The sequence below is a fragment of the Cyclopterus lumpus genome, chromosome 16 (genome assembly GCF_009769545.1).
Source record: "Cyclopterus lumpus isolate fCycLum1 chromosome 16, fCycLum1.pri, whole genome shotgun sequence".
In the NCBI taxonomy this organism is placed as follows: domain Eukaryota; kingdom Metazoa; phylum Chordata; class Actinopteri; order Perciformes; family Cyclopteridae; genus Cyclopterus; species Cyclopterus lumpus.
Genome location: NC_046981.1, coordinates 14178061 through 14196493, shown reverse-complemented (window position 1 = coordinate 14196493; position 18433 = coordinate 14178061). Strand labels below are relative to the sequence as shown.

General features: G+C 41.1%; 2 protein-coding genes across 3 annotated transcripts; one reads left to right on the top strand and one right to left on the bottom strand.

Moving 5' to 3' along the window:
* The first annotated feature begins 367 nt into the window (after positions 1–367).
* yrdc (yrdC N(6)-threonylcarbamoyltransferase domain containing) lies at positions 368–5581 on the top strand. Of its 2 annotated transcripts, none has more exons than XM_034554369.1 (6): positions 368–602; positions 1439–1565; positions 2266–2380; positions 2476–2595; positions 2795–2925; positions 4706–5581. In XM_034554369.1, the coding sequence occupies exons 1-6, from the start codon at positions 431–433 to the stop codon at positions 4830–4832; spliced, it is 792 nt and encodes a 263-aa protein (XP_034410260.1). In that variant the 5' UTR covers positions 368–430; the 3' UTR covers positions 4833–5581. The 2 variants fall into 2 exon arrangements, with proteins under 2 accessions (XP_034410260.1, XP_034410259.1); XM_034554368.1 differs by having other exon boundaries at positions 1370–1565.
* Positions 5582–7119: 1538 nt separating this feature from the next.
* Positions 7120–18328, bottom strand: LOC117745623 (glycoprotein endo-alpha-1,2-mannosidase-like protein). The gene is made up of 4 exons (XM_034554074.1): positions 17818–18328; positions 15676–15785; positions 8782–8858; positions 7120–7756 (listed from the first exon to the last, which is right to left on the bottom strand). The coding sequence occupies exons 1-4, from the start codon at positions 18326–18328 to the stop codon at positions 7120–7122; spliced, it is 1335 nt and encodes a 444-aa protein (XP_034409965.1).
* Between the last annotated feature and the right edge of the window lie 105 nt (positions 18329–18433).

The window sequence follows — 18433 nt, the reverse complement described above, 5'->3', positions numbered from 1 at the left end:
AAAATAGGAAAATAAAAAAATGTGCAAAAGGATGTAAATGGAAAATAGGAAAATAAAAAAGTAATTTAACATATTTGTCACTGGTCCAGACTATTATTTTAAACAACATTTTTCAATAAGGTTGGGAGCGTTTCCAGATATATCTTATATTTATCTTTATATTTATAAAATGCGCAGAAATACCCTCAGAGTATATCTGGAGAAAATGTCCACATACGGAGCATTCATATCTTACCGTTCTGGATAAAAGGTTATACCATCAATAGAATGATGAAGTAAACTTATTTGTCTCCACTTGATAGTTAAGCCGACGTGCTGCTGTCCCTTTAAGATAGTTGGCGTCATTGTTTGCGGGGCGTAACCCGGAAGAGTTCTGGACATTTCATCAGGCGACAACATGCCTGCTCCCCGGCTGTGAGCCGTTGATTGTATGAAGTCCGTTTGTAAAGTCGCTGTTGAATTATTCACATCCGGAAGAACTCACAGTTCAGCCTCAGCTCGTCGACTCGGAGGAGAAATGTGTAAAGAGCTCAAGACCAAAGTGCTGCGGCTGCTGTCGCCGACTTCCAACGGGCCATGTGTTCATCAGCAGGGCCAAACAGGTCAGCTTGAATTCACGCCAAATGTGCACGTGCATCCCTGTAGACTACAGGTGTTATGACTTTGATAGATTTGAGCCACGGTATTGAAGAACGATGTTCAAATGAGTTACGTAAACACTGCAGCGTGTTACATCAGACTCCTGATGTTCCTGTCCGGCGAGTTTGTAGTACACACCCACACAGCTTATGTCATACAATGCAGTAACATTAATATACTTCACAGTCAGACCGCCTGAGCATCAAGGCATCAAAGATGTATTTATAATGTCATCACGTGACAGTCCATGGCATCAGGTGTTGATCAGCTTTGTGGAAAGTATTGTAATTCTGCACGTCAATAAAATAAGGAATTTGATATGTGAAAAAAAGATCAAATTAATGTAAAATACTCCTTTACAACTTACTTTCAAAGTGTGTCTTGTATAAAAGGGAGGATGGCCTAACTGCAGATGTTCTCAGCTATTGGAAGAGAAATTACTGGATGAACTATAGATCTGTAATAAATGTGTGGCAGTAGAAACTAAAGCTATTCATCATATTCCTAGCTTCTTCATCGGCTTGCAAAGTACCTTGAGATCAGTGTAGTTAAAAAGAAACCACATTTCCCTCAGAAATGTTGAGGATATATGAAATAATAAAACTCACTGTTGCACTGCATGCATGTACCTTTTCTTAAAGAATGGTCTGCACTTCCCATCATGCAAGTCAATAGTTATGCTACAAGTTGTTTAGCCTCCCTTTACCCTGCTTGCCTTTTTGAACTGCAGATAATGCTGAGATTCTGAGTTGTACAGTAAAATCTCTGAAGGAGGGCCATGTTGTCGGCGTGCCCACAGACACCATCTACGGCCTGGCATGTCTGGCCCAGAACTCTGAAGCCGTCAGAAAGACCTACGACATCAAAGGACGAAATGGACATAAACCGCTGGCCATCTGTGTCGGAGAAATCCAGGATATCTATAAGTGCGTTTTTTGTCCGGATGCTTGACATTTTACCTCAACTGTGAATGTGGGAAACTGATATTTCAAACAATTGGAGTGCAGATTTTGTAATTTAGAACATCAGCGGTGCTTTAGAAGTGTGATGGTTTTAATCATAGACCGAACAAATATATTGGTCATCCACAGATGAGTCAGATGTAGAAGAGGCAGAAATACCGTCTCCACACCAACAAGACATATTTTACATTTTGAGTGACGGGCGCACCTGCTGTCACAGAAACACCCCCGTTGTCATTCATTATAAGCTCGGGAGAAATCTCTTACATTTAGGCATCACAACATAATACAGAGGAGGTGAGGCAGACTACCCACTGACAACATCTTGGATTAAACATAGAACATCACAGGCTCACAATGTGGAACCGTGCAGTTGTATGTAACTCTCAGATCATTTCTGACTGTACCACTGGCTTTATAAGAGAGCCGGCAGCTCGCAGCTAACGGTGCAACAGTGTTTACCTGACGGGGAACTGGAGGTTTGGGTCGGGGGCTGCGTTATCAGCGCTAACCACCGTGTATGAGAGCAGTGGCTCAGTGGTAGAGCGGGTCGTCCTTCGATCAGAAGATCGGCGAGTCCAAGTCAATTGTTTGCTGCTATGTTAATGCTCTGAATCCTGTCGAGAGAGAAACCTTTAAACACCCTTCTTGTTTCCATGGCCAGGTACTGTAAGGTGAAGGTGAAGGATGGGCTGTTAGGTGACCTGCTGCCTGGTCCTGTCACGCTAGTGTTCGAAAGATCTCAAGTACTGAACACGGATCTCAACCCCTTTACTTCAGTAAGCCCACTCCTTTTCCCTGGATAGTACTGCAAACAAATGGTTTCGTAGTGAACGTCAGTCATTTGCCATGAACATGTCCACGTGCCCCTCAGCTTGTCGGTGTTCGTATCCCGGACGACGCCTTCATGAGACGCCTTTGCCAGATGTGTGCCGAACCACTCGCTCTCACCAGCGCTAACATCAGCTCTCACACCAGCACCGTGGCCGTGCAAGTGAGTGAAAAATAATACATGACAAGTTTAGTGGTGCTTTTCTCAGTCTGGCTTTCACTGTTTAAAAAAAAAAAAATGTAATTCAGTATGTTTCCCAACATTTCACTTCAAGGTTGGAAGGGTGTCTCTTTGTTTGTTTATCTCTTTGTCATTTAAATTTCCTAAGTTCTTCTTTAATGTTGCTGTTTTTCCTCTGAAGGAGTTTCAGGAGCTCTGGCCCAAACTGGCAGTGGTCGTAGATGGCGGACCGATAGGAGACCACAGCCGCCTCGGATCAACAGTGGTCGACCTATCGGTTCTCGGCAAATACCGCATCATCAGACCCGGCTGGTGAGTTCATGCCCTTTCTGTGACCCAGTTAGCGCTTTCTCTCTGCTGTTACATGTACCGGTTACTCTCCCCAAATGAAATCATACCCACCAACAATATCCACAGGAGCACCAAACTGTTGGCAAAGAAAAACCTTTTTATGCTTTTGCGCCGGCTGTCCATTTTTACCGTTCTGGAGAATTTGGCACAAACTCAGGGACCATAACTCAATTATCACAGGAATATTCAATTATCATTAAAATGATTCAGAGGTCCACTTAAAGAAAAGGACCTCAAGCTAGTGAACATCATGTTTTACTTGCATTATGATTCAGTGCCATTGTGTTTATTTTCTGTGCCCTCGGTTCGTATTTCAGTTTGTTTGCTTGAAAGATTTGTGCCGCTTCATATTGGCGCTTTTTATAATCACCGCCATCTCGGGAATATTCTGGTTTTGATCTGCCTGAGTGAAGAATTTAATAATTCTCAATAATTTATCAGTTATGCGGCTGGATAGCACGGCGTCTTGGTTAGACCCGGTTCATCTAATATTGACTTTTAGTTTGAAGTGATAACATTTTGGACAGACATCGGCAACTTGATGGGATATAACCACAAGACTGTAATTGACAGTCACAAACACAACATGTTAATAAAAGCGGTAATAAATATATGGTCTAATATGCAGTCGGCATACATTTGTATCTGCACTGAGCACTTCATTTTCGTTAAGTGGCTTCCCATTTTTCCTATGATACATTTGTGGCCTTTTTGCTATACATCACTGTCTGTGTACACAAAATAAATAAACATGATGCAGGTCACATAATACATTGTAATAGCCCAGATGAGACTGATGCTGCAGTTTGTTATTTAGGTATTATTATAATAATAACTTGTATTTCCAAACACATTTGCCCAAATCCATTCTACATACAGGTTTAAGTATACTCAAAGCAGACAGTATACATATTAAATACACTCAGTTTTTGAGTATGAAGGATGTTTACAAGTGATTACTTTTACAATGAATTGTACAAAAAATATATTTAATCTTAAGAAAAGCATCGGGATGTCTCTTTGGGATATTAAATTGCCAATAGATTTCCAAAGAAGCAGTTTTATTGCAACTGACATGACATATTGTATTTACTGTTGAAATGTTAGTATCTAAAGTATGTTATTTTGTCACTGCTAAAACGGTATACTCTTTAGGACATGCTGTATAAAATTAATATTCACTGAGGTATGGATTTGGGACACTTTCGTCTGCCCATGATTATTTGCATGGTAAAGTTAAACAAAGAGGAAAAACATTCTGAGCTTTGACAGTTGTACAGTCTTCAGATGAAGTGAATTGGAGACGGACCAAATGAATATATGCATTTAATATGTTTATTACACAACTCAGGAAAAAGGGAATATTCAAACTAAAGGAAAAGAAAAGGCTAATTTCCTCGAAAGATGCAGCTGCATGCATCAAGCACCTGCCAGTGCCTTTTGGTTTATTGCTGAAGCAACAATGTCATCAAATTGTTCTCCACCACTGGGAGGATGAGCCTCCTGCAGCACCTGCTGTAATTATGAATCTCCTGGAAACTAGTCAACACAATGTAGTCCAAGCCTATGGAGTCAGAATAAGTAAATACTTGAGTAATCAAGGGTGTAATGGATTAATTAGCAGACCAAAACATGTCTGCGGACATTAAAAAAAAAAGCTTTATTGCATCGTGTCCGCCATCATTTACTCTGAAGGGCGCTCGGTACATTAAACAGGAAATGACTGTGATTCTGTTTGCAGTGCTCTTTCTTCTACGGTTGATGTGCTGGAGCACAAATATGGACTGTCAGAGGACTCGGGGGGTGAAGATGAACCTTTGAACTCTCCGCCCTCCACATCACGCGCTGAGACGCACAACCGCCGCTGACCGCTGGCTTCTTCAGAAGAGATGAACGCTTTTCATGTTCACATGGAAGAATGAGTGTTTCCCGAGGAAGGACTAGAACTCCAGAACGACTCTGCGGCTCAAATGGTTCTGGTGGCCGCTTTACGGTCTGGAGGAACTTGTTTCCTTTGATGACCTTATTCTCTGACCAACTATGTGATCATGGGTTCATGTGGGATCTTAAAGTGTCACAGTTCTCTACCATCTTTTTAGAAACACAGACCAAGGTCAGCTATATTGTATTGAATTTATTTTCTTTGCATATAATTAAAACTGTACAACTTTTTTTATTGTCAAAACAATGTGGCTTAACAGAAAATACAATTTTTATTATATTATTTCTATACAGGTTAGAGGTCTCATTGGGTTCATTTTATGGCTTAAATGTAATAACATATGGGATGGAAGGAGTTCTGTAAATTGCATTGACTATACATCAAGTCCAGAACTATATTTTATTCTCTTATGAATCTCCTATATTTATTTGATCTGCATGTCATTTTAACCGTGTGAACATTGCACTACAGCGACAGCTACAATAACTGTTTTATGGCGGACCCTAAAATACATTTACAAGTTTGAAAATACCGTAATATTTCAGATTTATGTTGGTCAGCATGTTGAATTAGTGGATGAACAATATGTAATTCCTCTGCCAATTTGCACATTACAAACTGGAGCGATGGATTGCGCAACCTTTGCGCAGCCACAATAAAAGTTTTTTTTCAGTATCAAAGTCTTATTTATTAATAAGATAATATTTGAGCCAAATGTTTGTCTTTATTTTTAGGTGTCTGGAAGTAAAGTGTCTGATTTCTATTTTTTTTTTTTAAAGCAGAAATCACTCATAAGTGCCCCTCACAACCAAAGAGCATATTTTTATTCTCAAAAATGCCTTTTGACAGTACCTTTTACTTTAATAGCAGGATTTCATCAAATTAATCCATAGAGCAAAACATTGAGCCTCACCCTTAACACTTCTGTTGTCAAGTGACTGAAGGTGGCCACCGTGAACATTGATTGACGTAACCATAATGTTGCCAGGCGACCAGCAGAGACTCTACAGTCACTGCAACTGCCCAAGAAATTGCAAAACCACAACATGTCAATTTTTTACACTTTGGTTTTTGTTCATAAATTAGCATTAGAGCTGCTGGTAGATTAATTTATTGACTGTCGGACAGACCCAGTCGAGCTGTTTCCAGACTTTGTATTTTTGTTTAACATGACTGATATCGATCTTCTCATCCAACTGTCTGCCAGATTGTGAATTGTGGCTCTCTTCACTTTTAACCCTACTTACTGCTTTTAAAACACCATGGCTGTGTTCAAACTCACATGCTGTTTATACTAAATAAGACGGAAAATTTAGTATGTAGCGTGTTCCAACTGCATACTATGTGGATTTTGTGTACACGAGAAATGTCCCTTAACATAGCAAAAATAGTGTGTATGAAATATGAGCTTACTGGACATACCCAACCGACCCAAAATGCATTGCTGCCTTTCAGACTGTCCAATGGCAGCCAGTTTGAATAATTAACCGTTGGATAAAATCATCAGAAATGATGGTGACATTGAGGAACAATTGAAAATAGAAATGTTACTGTAGAACACAAATATTTATTAATTTGAATTTTCCTTAAAATAATACTGGAACATATTCAATTGAGTGGTAGAGGTAAGGTTGATTAAAATGTGTGATAGACAATTCTTGATGCATAGAAGACGTATTGCTCGAGTATACTTCAGTGTGAGCAGTGTGCTGGTAATGGCATACTCAAACCTTAATTGAATAAGCAATATGCAGTACATACAGATTTAGTATGCAGTACGGCATTCACAAAGGGGATGTCGCCATTGGTGTCTCAATCAGTTTGACAGACAGTTGTGTCTGAAAGTGAGACCATAGATGTGTCTGGCTATTGTCATCAATGCTATTATTTAACTGCAGAGAGGGAAAGAGGCCCTTACATGGTGATCGTTCATGAAGTTGTATTAAGGGAACAAAGGACCAAGAGGCGGCTAACAGAAACCTTCAAGGCTGTCAGAATAACCCTTTTAATGCTGCTTTACTCAGAAACTCAAATGAGATCAGTCACACCAACGACACGGTGTCCTGTTCTTGCAGATCAGCTTGTGTGCACACACTTGCAGAAACTCTCACATCCGGTTTATCTCTACAGCTCCCCCCCCCCCCCACCCCTGTCGTACATGTGTACACACACTTCCACTCGAGCATGCCGTCTCAAGTCCGTTTGATGAAAGCTCACATGAGCCACTGCTCCTTCTCTTTGTTGAACTGCTCTGCCCAGCGGCGGGTCAGCTCCAGGTAGTGATCGGGTCCGTGTGGCTGATAGTCCAAGTACACGCGGGTCCCAGTTTTTTTGGGCATCGCCCTCTCTATCTGCGTCCCCTCGTGCCATTCATTAAAAGATGTGATGGTGACGACCTCCGGCCTCACATTCAGCGCCGCCTGCAGGGCCGTCTCGTAGTAGCGGCCGTTCACCCTGTTGCGCATGTTGTGGTTGTTCCACGGCCGGATGCTGGTGTCGATGTAACCCGGTCCGACGCTCGGGATGAAGAGTAGGTTGTTGCCGTCACAGAAAGCTTTGATGGTCTTCCAGTTCTGGTGAGAAGAGCCGAAGGAGAAACCGTTGGAGGCAAAATAAGTGTACATGCCGTCAAAGCCACCAGCGAGGATGTCATGCTTGTGGCGCTCCTCCACAATCAGGGCGATGAAGATGGCGTCATAGGCCGAGCCGCGCACGCTGTGGGAGCCGGTGGGAGTCAAGAATTCAGACCAGGACTCTGGAGGAGTCAGGTAGGTGTCGTAGATGTAAAATAGAGGAAGACTCTTCCCTGTGCTGGAAGTAAAGGTGTAGAAGGCTCCATGGTCACCATACCTTTTTGAAGACATTAAACACAGTAAAATATTAACAGAGGAAGTTAGTGCTGACATAGCTGATTAAGTCAAAAGGCTGCTGTGTTCTTTACTTTGCAAGGCTAAATTAATGGGACTAAAAAGGTGTATCCCCTCAGCATTAATATTATTAATAAGTCAGTATAATCTACATGTTCAAGTGAGACATGAGGAAAACACAGGTTAAAATGGAAAGGGGTTATCTTCTGGGGAGCCTGGCTCTGCTCAGTAAGTTTCTTGACAATCTTCTTGGTATTTCTCAAGTTGGTTGCGACCAAAACCAGAGTTGAAAGAGAGTGAATATTGGACCATCATGTGGCCAGAAACACAACTCTAAAGGAATAAAATATGTCTCTGAATCTGCTGTAGTTAAATAGTTAACTTTTGGAAGTTCACCATATCGATGGTGAGAAAATCTTAATTTTGTGTTCACAATTGGTTTCTGATGTTCCAAAGTGGCCATAATAAATCAGTTATTGAAAGTTTACATAAGGGGGTAGTAACACATGTGGAAATTGTCTTAAAGCACATTCATAGGATCACCTAAAACATAAATATGTATCCTCTTGGCACCATGAATTTCCACAGAAAATTAAATGAACCAATAGATTTAGGATACATTGTCATGGACACAGTATGTTGTTCCAAAGGAAATTAAGAATAGGGTTTCTAGAGAAAAGGTCAGAGGGTAACTGATTCTTCATTTAATGACAACATGCATTGCTTTCTATTTCTTTCTAGAAGAAAACTGACTATCTTTTGGGGGGTTTGGGCATTTGAGTTTGAATGTACTTGACATGTGCTCTTTTTCAGAGCAACCTTTATACTTCAAGTTTTGTAAAATGTTATTTGCTTCAAAAACTCATTCATAAGTCATGAAACTAGCCTTATGTAATCAGAAATGCTTTCTAAACGTATTTCAGTTTTGTAACTAATGTTCTTTTAACTCCATGAAATGTTAATGGTTTTCTTTTGAAGTGGAGTCGGTGATGGAGAAGTGCAGCCTACCTGTCAATGATATACTTGATGTTGTCATGCACGCTCTGGTCGTTTCGTCCTCTGTATGGTTGGATGTGAAATGCAACCTAAGAAAACATGCAGAAAGATACACGCTTTGTTACTTTTTCCATTTATCTTTTTACTGCCATGAGAAAAAGATCCCACTCACAGATGACCTGAGCAACTATTGACTTAAAATCAACTTTCAGTTGCTGAGGGGAGACTTCTCATCAGGGATTGACAATGTTGACCATATGATCCTTTGACAATATGTTTTTTAATTAAAGGTTGTCACAAATAAGATGCATATGATCTGATGGTCAAAGGCTGTAACAGCTGATTCGACTTCTGATCCCATAGGAAAGGCCTAATGCACCATGTTGGCCTCGTATTAGCATGATGTCTGGTTTCTCATCCCTAATACCATGTTACAGATGACTGTACTTGACTGTATTTTCTAAAAACCTATGAATAGATCCATCCAACACAAACGTTGGCCACCAGTACATCACAATACAGTTTCCCATTCAAGCAGGTATCTTTTGGACAAGATGTGACATGTTTTCATTTTCACGACAGCGTATATGTCACACTTTAGATGTTTTCAGCCTCAGTGCTGCCCCTCTGGAGACTTTTGTAAAGCTCAGGCAGTGGCTCAGTTAGAAACTGGTACCGGTATTTGCAATTGATGAACAACAGTAGTAGAGGAACAAAGGACCTGAAGTGACACGTACAAAAAAAAGTGCTTAAGTTGAATATTTTAAGGAATGGCCAGAGAATTCAGAGACTTTGAATAATGTATGATCAAAGTGAAACACTTTCCTTCTCAAGCAGTGGACACCCGGGGGGGCAATGTGAATAACAATTTATTTTTAAGATGCTGGAGACCAACGGTAACTAAATGGATGTAAGATGTCATCAAGTGAGCTACATCACCTATATGTTGTATTAATCTCTTGTCCCGGATTAAGACCTAATGAACGTCTGCATTTAGACCACTATTTCTTTAACGAGATAAAGACTGATTGGACAAGTTACTTTTGAAAATGTTCAGGGATCACCAGTTATTACAAATCCTCCTGAGAAGGACATGGATGCCAATTTAATTGTAATCTACATAACAGTTGCAGAGACAATTCACTTAAACCCACAAATGTCTGCCGGTGGAGCGAGAGTGAAAGTCAGTGGATCAACAAAGTCATTAAGCACCCACAGAATTAATTCCACCGTGAATGTCTGTGCAGAATGTCGATCTATCGTATTGTTGCGTCTGAGATATTTCAGTCTGCGTGCATCACTCTCTAGAATAAGAACTTCTCAATGATGAAAAGAATGTTTTTCCATTTTAGAATTATTTTCTCATGTATTTTGTAATAAAAAGGTCTACTATAGGGAAGCTTGTATTGCACGCATAGGTGTTCACACTGCACTGTTGTTTATCTGTGGAAAAGAGGACTGTTGGCTGCACCGAGCGTGTCTCTATGACATTGAGCATAATTGTACTAATGGATTAAAGTGATGTTTAGAATTGACGTGAGACACGCAACTTATTTTAAACTGCAAACGTCTATAGATGAACCGCCACCTTGTAGGCAAGAAAAAAGAACCGCTTGTGCCACTAATGGGGATGCTACGTGATTTTATTGTGCTACACAACATGGTGTAAGATGCAGTTGCTGGCAAAATATCAATTTCAAGAAAAGATAGAGGAAGGAGGATCCTGGGCATCCGATAATATGAAGCCTGGAAACAATGTTTGTTCAGCCATAACTCTCTGGACTTGTAAAGTAACAGCCCAATAATGTGAGATCAAATGTGAACCTATTTTTAAAGAAACTGTGAGGTATTAGCAGATATGAAGCCAGATAATGATCATCTACAGAGGGGGGAAAGCTGTGATGGTCTCCTCCTGTTCACTGCAGCAGAACGCAGGCCACTAGAAAGCTCATTTTCCAAACACATTGGCCCATTGCTCTGGTAATTTAGAAGTAAATGAGACAGGGTCTTTGCATTTTAATGACACATAAACATTGACAGCATGGGCCAGGATCAACCCCGTGATTCATGCTGAGCAGAGTGAGATGTAGTGCCGTTTCATGCAGAAAGCACTAAAGGAGAGATATGAGCCATCAAAGAAGATAAAGGCCCAGACCCTTATAACAATTTGATCAATTTTAACAAAGCACATTTCTTCATGAGAGTTTGTCAGTTTTGCAGCCAGTGGATGGAGTCACATAGTTACTGCTAGGATCTGGAAAGTGTGGCTGATGCCATCATAGGACACCCATTGGCGCTATTGCCCTGTGTGCACGCAGCGACATGGCCTATTTATTGGATAGAACTTGTTCAGCCCCTCAGGGTGCAGATTGTTCAGAGCGGCAAACTGAGTCATGGGACCCATGATGCACATTTCCCCTCTGCTCCTTCCCTCCTGCGCCCAGCTTCCGATCACCCCCACCCTTTCCCCACCTAACCGCCCCCACCCCACCCTCCTCTGGGCAGGAGGACTATTTCAACTCCTCTTCAAGCCGAGGTCGAGCAGCAGCTCTGCTGTGGAGGCTCCATGTGATCTGCTCTCCGACTCGGCTGTACAAAAGCTTTTTGTGTGGGTGCTGCTAAAATACTGTTCAACTTATATAATAAAAATGACATTGCTTGTAGCATTACTCAAAAGAGGAGCCAGAGTGCTTTTAGCTGTGTTGTGTGAGATTGCCAGGAATATGGAAGTTGTTTTTTTTTGTTTTTGGTGAGATAGATCTGCTCCAGTTTCCATTCATCTTCATTTTAACTTGTGAAGATATAGTTATACAAAATGTGTAATTTAGTGTATTTCTCTTATAGGAAGTGATTACAGGTATATTAGGGCCGACAATATGAGAAAAATAATGTGGCTACTGAACATTAAAGCATGTAAATGTGGTAGAAACCCAAAATATACGTAGGAACCTGAAAATCAGCATAATATGTCAAATTTTTGATAATTGATTTATTGTTTAAGTTCTTTTTCAAGAAAAAATGACCAAACATTTATGCTTTTCTATGCCAGTAAATGTAATACATTTGGCATTTTAAATGTTGTTTTAATAACAACATCAATTTGAATAGATCAACTTAAAACTACATGTTTAGGAAGTTATATTTGGTTTGTATTGTGCTGTCAATGTGATGGTGCATAGTCCTGAATGCATAGAATCTTGAAAAGGTCAATGCCAAATTCATGTCACAGTGAGCCACATAAAACCACCATAAAGACACATTCACATGCTGCTTTTAAACTGCTCCATGAAGCAGTTCAAAGTCTGCCAAGCTCCCTGTAATCCTTGTTTTGTGATAGGAGGAGTGCTGCTGTGACAAACAGGCTCAGGCAGCAAAGGACAACGAGGTGAGATGGAAAACAAAGTGAATATGGAGGATAATGATTTATCATGATTTATGTTCGATTTATGTCCATGTTTTTCTGTCCTTGTCTGATTGTTCGTATAGTTGGTTGTTATGCTGTTATGTCATTTGTTGTTGTTGTTGTCGTCTAGTAATGTGAGGTAATGTGTAACTTGTAAAAACTTACAATAAAATGATTGGAAGAAAGGAAAACAAAGTGAATATGGACAGGTACCCTATCCCACTTTTGCTCATCTTTTTTTCAGTAATAAAACGTTATTATATTTGTGTATTTATATTGACTCTCCAAGGGCCCGATGTTTCAAAACAACACTGCTCATGCATTCTTAGAAGCATTTCTCAGATTGGCTGGTATCCACTTTGCTATAAAAGCAGATTGCCGATATGCGTGTTTCCTGAATCCTGATCTGATACATCTTTGGCCCGTGGGACCATCAGCCTTCCTTTGGGCTTCCCTCCCTCCTTTTAGCCTGCCTTTCAGTTGAAAAGAGCAAAAAAATAATCATTTACGGTTGTTGCTTTAGAAAAATGTGCATTCGAGTTCCAAATGATCGGAGTCAAAGTTCTTTACCTTGTCAGCATTCTTGCTGATTTTATGCAAGAGGAAACACTCCAGAGAGAGGAATGACCTTGTGTGCAGAGGGAGTGGAGGAGTTCATCAAAAACAAGGAAAACTGGAAGAGGATGCCTGGAAATGCTGCACTCGCCATGCTGCTGTGTACAGAGAAAACTATTCTCTGGTTTTCTCTGCTCTGCTGCCCGATCGTGATCTTCTAAGAGCTTTCCGTCTCAATGCAGAGAGGTTCTGAAATGTTCCGTTGATTTGTAAGAGGCCCGTCAGGGTCTGTCTTTTCCACACAAACGTCCTCCGCGCTTTTCTGAAAATGTTGTGCTTGCTCGGTCACTCATGGTAATAGAGCATGGCATTACATTCAATCTATTAGCTTCTCTCCTGACAGCATTATGTGTAAAACCTCATCAGCTTAGCGTTGCATGTCTAATCCGGCCGTTCTTGTCTTGCCTTCGCAGTGATATATTATTTCTTTGCCTGCAGCCAAACGGCACAGTAAACAAATGTGATATACAATCTGACAGACTGGCCTGACAAACTGTCTCTCATCAAAGTTGTTTATATGCAGGACGAGGCCAATATGTGTCACATCACTGCTGGAAAATAAATTATCTTTATCTTCACATCAGGATACAAACACATCATCATAATGAATGGTGTTATAATGATCCTCCGATGACTTTGCTTTGTAATTAACCTTGGTGATAACTTTAGCAAGTTGTCGATACAACCTGCTTTCTTATAGATCAGTGACTGGTTAGTTTTGGTCCTGTATGTTAAAATAAGAGCATACATCAAAGCACAGTTACATGTTGAAAGTAAGAGTAGAGGTGGTGTTTCTTTTCCACAATTTGACAAATGTCAAATTCTAACAGCTCTAAAAACCATAGTAACTCAAACAAAACCTTCCAGTAACGTTGATTACTGGTCGGCTGGCTGATTTTTCTGTACTTAAACATTTAGCGTGTTCTGCAAATGCTGTAAGTGCATTATTAATGGCACCTGCTTTTACATAGGAACACTCTTACTAGCTTGTCTCTCTTATATGTCATTTCAAATTCATACAGAAAGCTTCTGAGTAGCTTTTTATGTGCACATGAACACATGATGTACTTTCCTTCAACTCTCCTTTAAGAGAAAGTCTGACCAAAAAAACACCTCAAACTCCGATCATTATGTCGTGATCTCTTTTCTGTCTTTCCCTTCCTCTCTATCTTTATCTGGAGAGAATCTGACGTGAATTGTATCACATTACGAGCAAGCTTTCCCTGTAAAAGTTTCATAAGTCTTCGATACAGTGACAGGAGGCAGAGAGACCGACATGGTGGGCAGTTTTTTCCTCCAATGTGCCATTTTCCAACCTAATTGGCAAATCGGTCATGTGGTTTTGCTACCCCCCCCACCGCTCCACCCTGCTGATATGCTCATCCTGACTGAACAACTGATCCAGCAAGAGCAGCTATTTGACCTGTTTTATTGTTGTTGTTTTTGTTCTCTAATGCTGGAGAGGAAATGTCATTGCAGCTGCACTCATCCAGAGTCACATTCATGAGTAGCAGAGACAGCTTCATCGGAGGCAGCAGAACAAGTTCAACATCTCTCAACCTTCCTCTCCTGTGACCACAACAAACTGCTGTTTCTGTGTATAACTCCCCACAGATTACGATCTACTATCATTAAGCTCTATTCACCTTTCTGAAACGCCATTAATCCTTTTCTAGCTCCCGTGTCACTCTGCTCTTAGTAAGATGAAAGTATGATGAGATAATGGAGATATTTACCCATCAAACCTATGCCTTGATACTACTATACAGCACATTGTCTTTGTTAGTTGTAGCTTTGCTGTAGTTTAGTTCGTAGTGTCGGAAATTCAGTGGGCACTGTTCAAAATAGCTTACTGTAATTATTGGAGTGCCTCAAGGTTTCTTTCTTGGACTCCTTTCTTTTTTCTTTTCATAAATCATGTTGGTTGTTTCTGCCCGTGGAACTAATACTCATTGCTATGCAGATGTATATGGTGTATAGCCGTGGTTCTTTTCTCCCAGATACAATTCATAAATACAAGTCCTGTTTGTCTTCTGGATGCTCTTTATAAAGCGTGTTTATCCTCGTTATATCAAATCACAAGACAGATACAACATCTGTCAGATGAGGAAGTCTTTCTGTTTTCTTCTCTAGCCACTGAAACAGTCTGGAATAAATATGATGAATCTAATATATTTCATATAAGACGAGAAATCGACAATTGTTTCTTTCTTTTCTCTGCCTATCTTTAGTCCTATTTTACTATTATTATGTGTTTTTCTACACTTTTTATCTGTCGTCTGATTTTGTATTGTTTCATCTGAAACTTTTCATGCTGCCATCTCGACCAGGTCTTCCTTCTCAATGTGATTTATTTAATTATAAAAAAGGTTAACGCTACTACAAGGAACTGTCAGGCCCCGCTGGAGTCTGAGCTCAAGGACTTTCTGGTGAACCTGAATGATTTCATCTGATCTCACGCGGAATCCGACCAGCTGGCACCGATGACTAGCATTAAGAATAACTATATAGACATAGCTAACCTTCTCACTTGTTTACTTATGTCTGTCATATAGTTTAGTAATAAATTGAGACTGTTTTATAAGCAGTTAAATGTTCCTCAGATGAACTTTAATTAAATACAAATAGAAGAAAGATAAAAGTTGCAAATACCCACTACAAAACGCATACCAGCATTATTGGTTTCATCAACAGCTGCTGATTAAAAATGGACGAATCATTGAACAATCAGCACTATTTTTCCTGCGACTTTAGCTGATAATGGATTTGGTTCATTGCTCTTCCTCCTGTCTTGGACTCTTTCCTCACTTTGTTTCAGGTCCCTCCCACACACACACACACACACACACACACACACACACACACACATACATACACATGCCTTTTACCTTGAGGTTGTGTCTATATGCAGCGTCCAGCACAACTGGTACCAAATCCTCAGTGGGTTCCCCGTTGTCGTCAGCCAAGCTGGGAGGATACCAGGACAGAACCAGAACCCCTGGAGACACACGTAAACTCATGAGTCTGATCATGAAATGCTGACAGACCTGTCCCCCAAATGGGAGCGGAATAAACTTTTGCTTTCATTAACGTGAAGTGAGGTTTTTTCATGCACCCCTTCACACAGTTGTACAGACCCATTTGAGACCATTGAGCGAACACAGTCAGTTGTGCATTTATTAAACACACTGTGAAATTTCTGCACCCATAATCCATTTGGGTAATTACCGTATTTTATATGACCAGACAGATGCTGTCAAGGTTTGTGGTAAGATACTGTGTGCATGGTTGGATTATGAGACAATGAGTCATTGGGAGCAGATATGTAAAAGCCCCCCCCCACACACACACACACCTAAATAGGAGCAAGACACCACATAGAGCTGAATGCGTCACTTTGGGGTTGTGTGGTCATTTTGTGACTCTTTGTGTTCATTCGGTCTTCGTGGTCGCTTTGCATTTCTGGTTGTTAAGCTTCTCTCTGTGGTCATTTGTGTTGTGTGTTGCGCAAATGCTGTTGGTGCATTTTCCATGGAACCTGCTTTGACATATCCATAAGAAATGTTGACATTCACTTCAAACAGAGGCTCATGTGCGGTGGCCCCTTGGGCCCCCTGAAGCCCTGGGCCGCTTGGGCCCCTTGGGCCTGTGGTCTAGAGGCGTGTTCAGTCAATCCCTGTCTGGGAAGTGGAGAGTAGATTTTTATCTGAATGCCTACCTGCACCCGATTGATGAATATACACATATTTATTATGTCTTGTTTTAGTGGCAATCTCGCCGTGCTGACACCTTATAAATTGTGGTTGAGAAATGCTTTCATGCTCTGATTCTGGCTGAGAAATAGCTTCATATCAGCAACAACGGCGCCTGGCACAAGAGAGGATCTGGCACATGGGATGTGCACTAAGAGCTAATTAATTAAATAAATGTCCACTTGCTGTGGAGCTATGAGGATTATTAGATTACAATAACCAACTATGTCTGTGTGTATTAAGAATGAGGCAGCTGCTATTCATTTTATTTATGGGCCTCTGTGAAGTGGTGGGGAATCAGTCATCAAGCCAAATGGAACTATTTAGAGTTTGGCTGGCTGTGTTGCCTAATTAAATTGATTATTTTTACAAAGCATTGTGAGCCAGCACTCCCATGATCCATCTGTCTTCGCAGTGAGGTTACAAACGGATGGATGGCGTGGTCATCATTCCGGATGGTGTACAATAACCTACTGAGCTGCGGGACAGAAGCATCCGGGCCTATCATGTGCTGACAGCTGGACACACCATGGCTGTTACTCGATACGACGCTACAGGACTCTGCTGTCTTTTAGGGAAGCCATACAAGTTTTAAAAAGAATAACAACATACCTATCAATATTTCATGAGACACCAAAGAAAAACAAAAAAAACGGAGCTGACCCTTAACAATCAGGGCTGAGTGATAATTCAATACTCTACATCTCTTCTTTTATGCAAGCCTTGTAACACTAAACATAAGATAAAGCACATTTAAATGTATTCCCCTTGAAGCTGTAAAGCTCTATTATCAGTGTTTTTTTTTTGCCATATGAATATTGTAACATATAACTATAACTATTCTGATATTGATTTCAACCATAGTACCCAGCACTGAGGAACATGCTTGAAAAACACACTGAAATGTAACCACGCTCGAAATATTCTAAATCAATTTTGAAATTGTGATAGTCAGGAAGGTGTTCCAGTCATAATGTAGACCTAATAAGTTGATCTCTTGATTACTGGCGCTTTTAAAGTCATGACGTTTCTCTGAGCTGCAGGAAAAAGTGCAGCAGCAGATCTGTGGGGACTTTGAGCTCGTGGTGTGGGGAGCTGTCCAGTGGATGTGTGGTGCTGAAATGTTTTGTGCCTCTCCAGCAGCTTCTTTTTTTTTTTTTCTTTTTTTTTTAGAGGCCAGAATATTCTGTGCTGCATCTGAGCACGAAAAAGCAAAACTGAACTATTTTTATTTATTTCCACGAAATCTAGGCAGTCCGTTGCAGCTGTGAACTGTACCTGCTGCAGATGCTCCTATCTGCTCCATGTGGGACTCCAACACGTCCGGGTCCCTCGAACTGTACGGATTGAGTTCGGGGTAGAAACTGGAGCCGATGTCCTGAGGCGGCATGTGTCTTCCTCTCGGGTAGCTAGATGCGATTTTGGGGTCCCAGTGTGGAACCAGGATGTGGTCCCAATGGATGTATTTGCCGTCCATATGAGGGGTGCCGTACCATGTGTAGTAAAATATATGAACATCATAAAAAATGATCCCCTCGGGGCCGGAATTGGACAAAACTGCTTTCGTGTTGCTGCCAGCCGGACGGGCTTGGTCCGGGGACGCGGTGGCGTCACGGGACACGGAGCGCCGGTCCATCTTCCCCGCTATCATCGGTAACAACTCCGAGCCCGGAGCCAGATCCGAGAAGCCGTCGCCGGGCTTCAGGGTCCTCAGTCCCATCATGGTCCCAAAGACGAACAGCGTGAAGAGAAACAGAACCACGCACGCTTTCCTGCGTAGCCTTGCCATTATGTGGCTGGAAGGGACCAGGAGCGCAAATAAAAACCTCCCCTCTGATACCGAGAGTTCACCTCACAATATACGAGCTCCTCTTCAAAGTGTCCTGCAATGCAA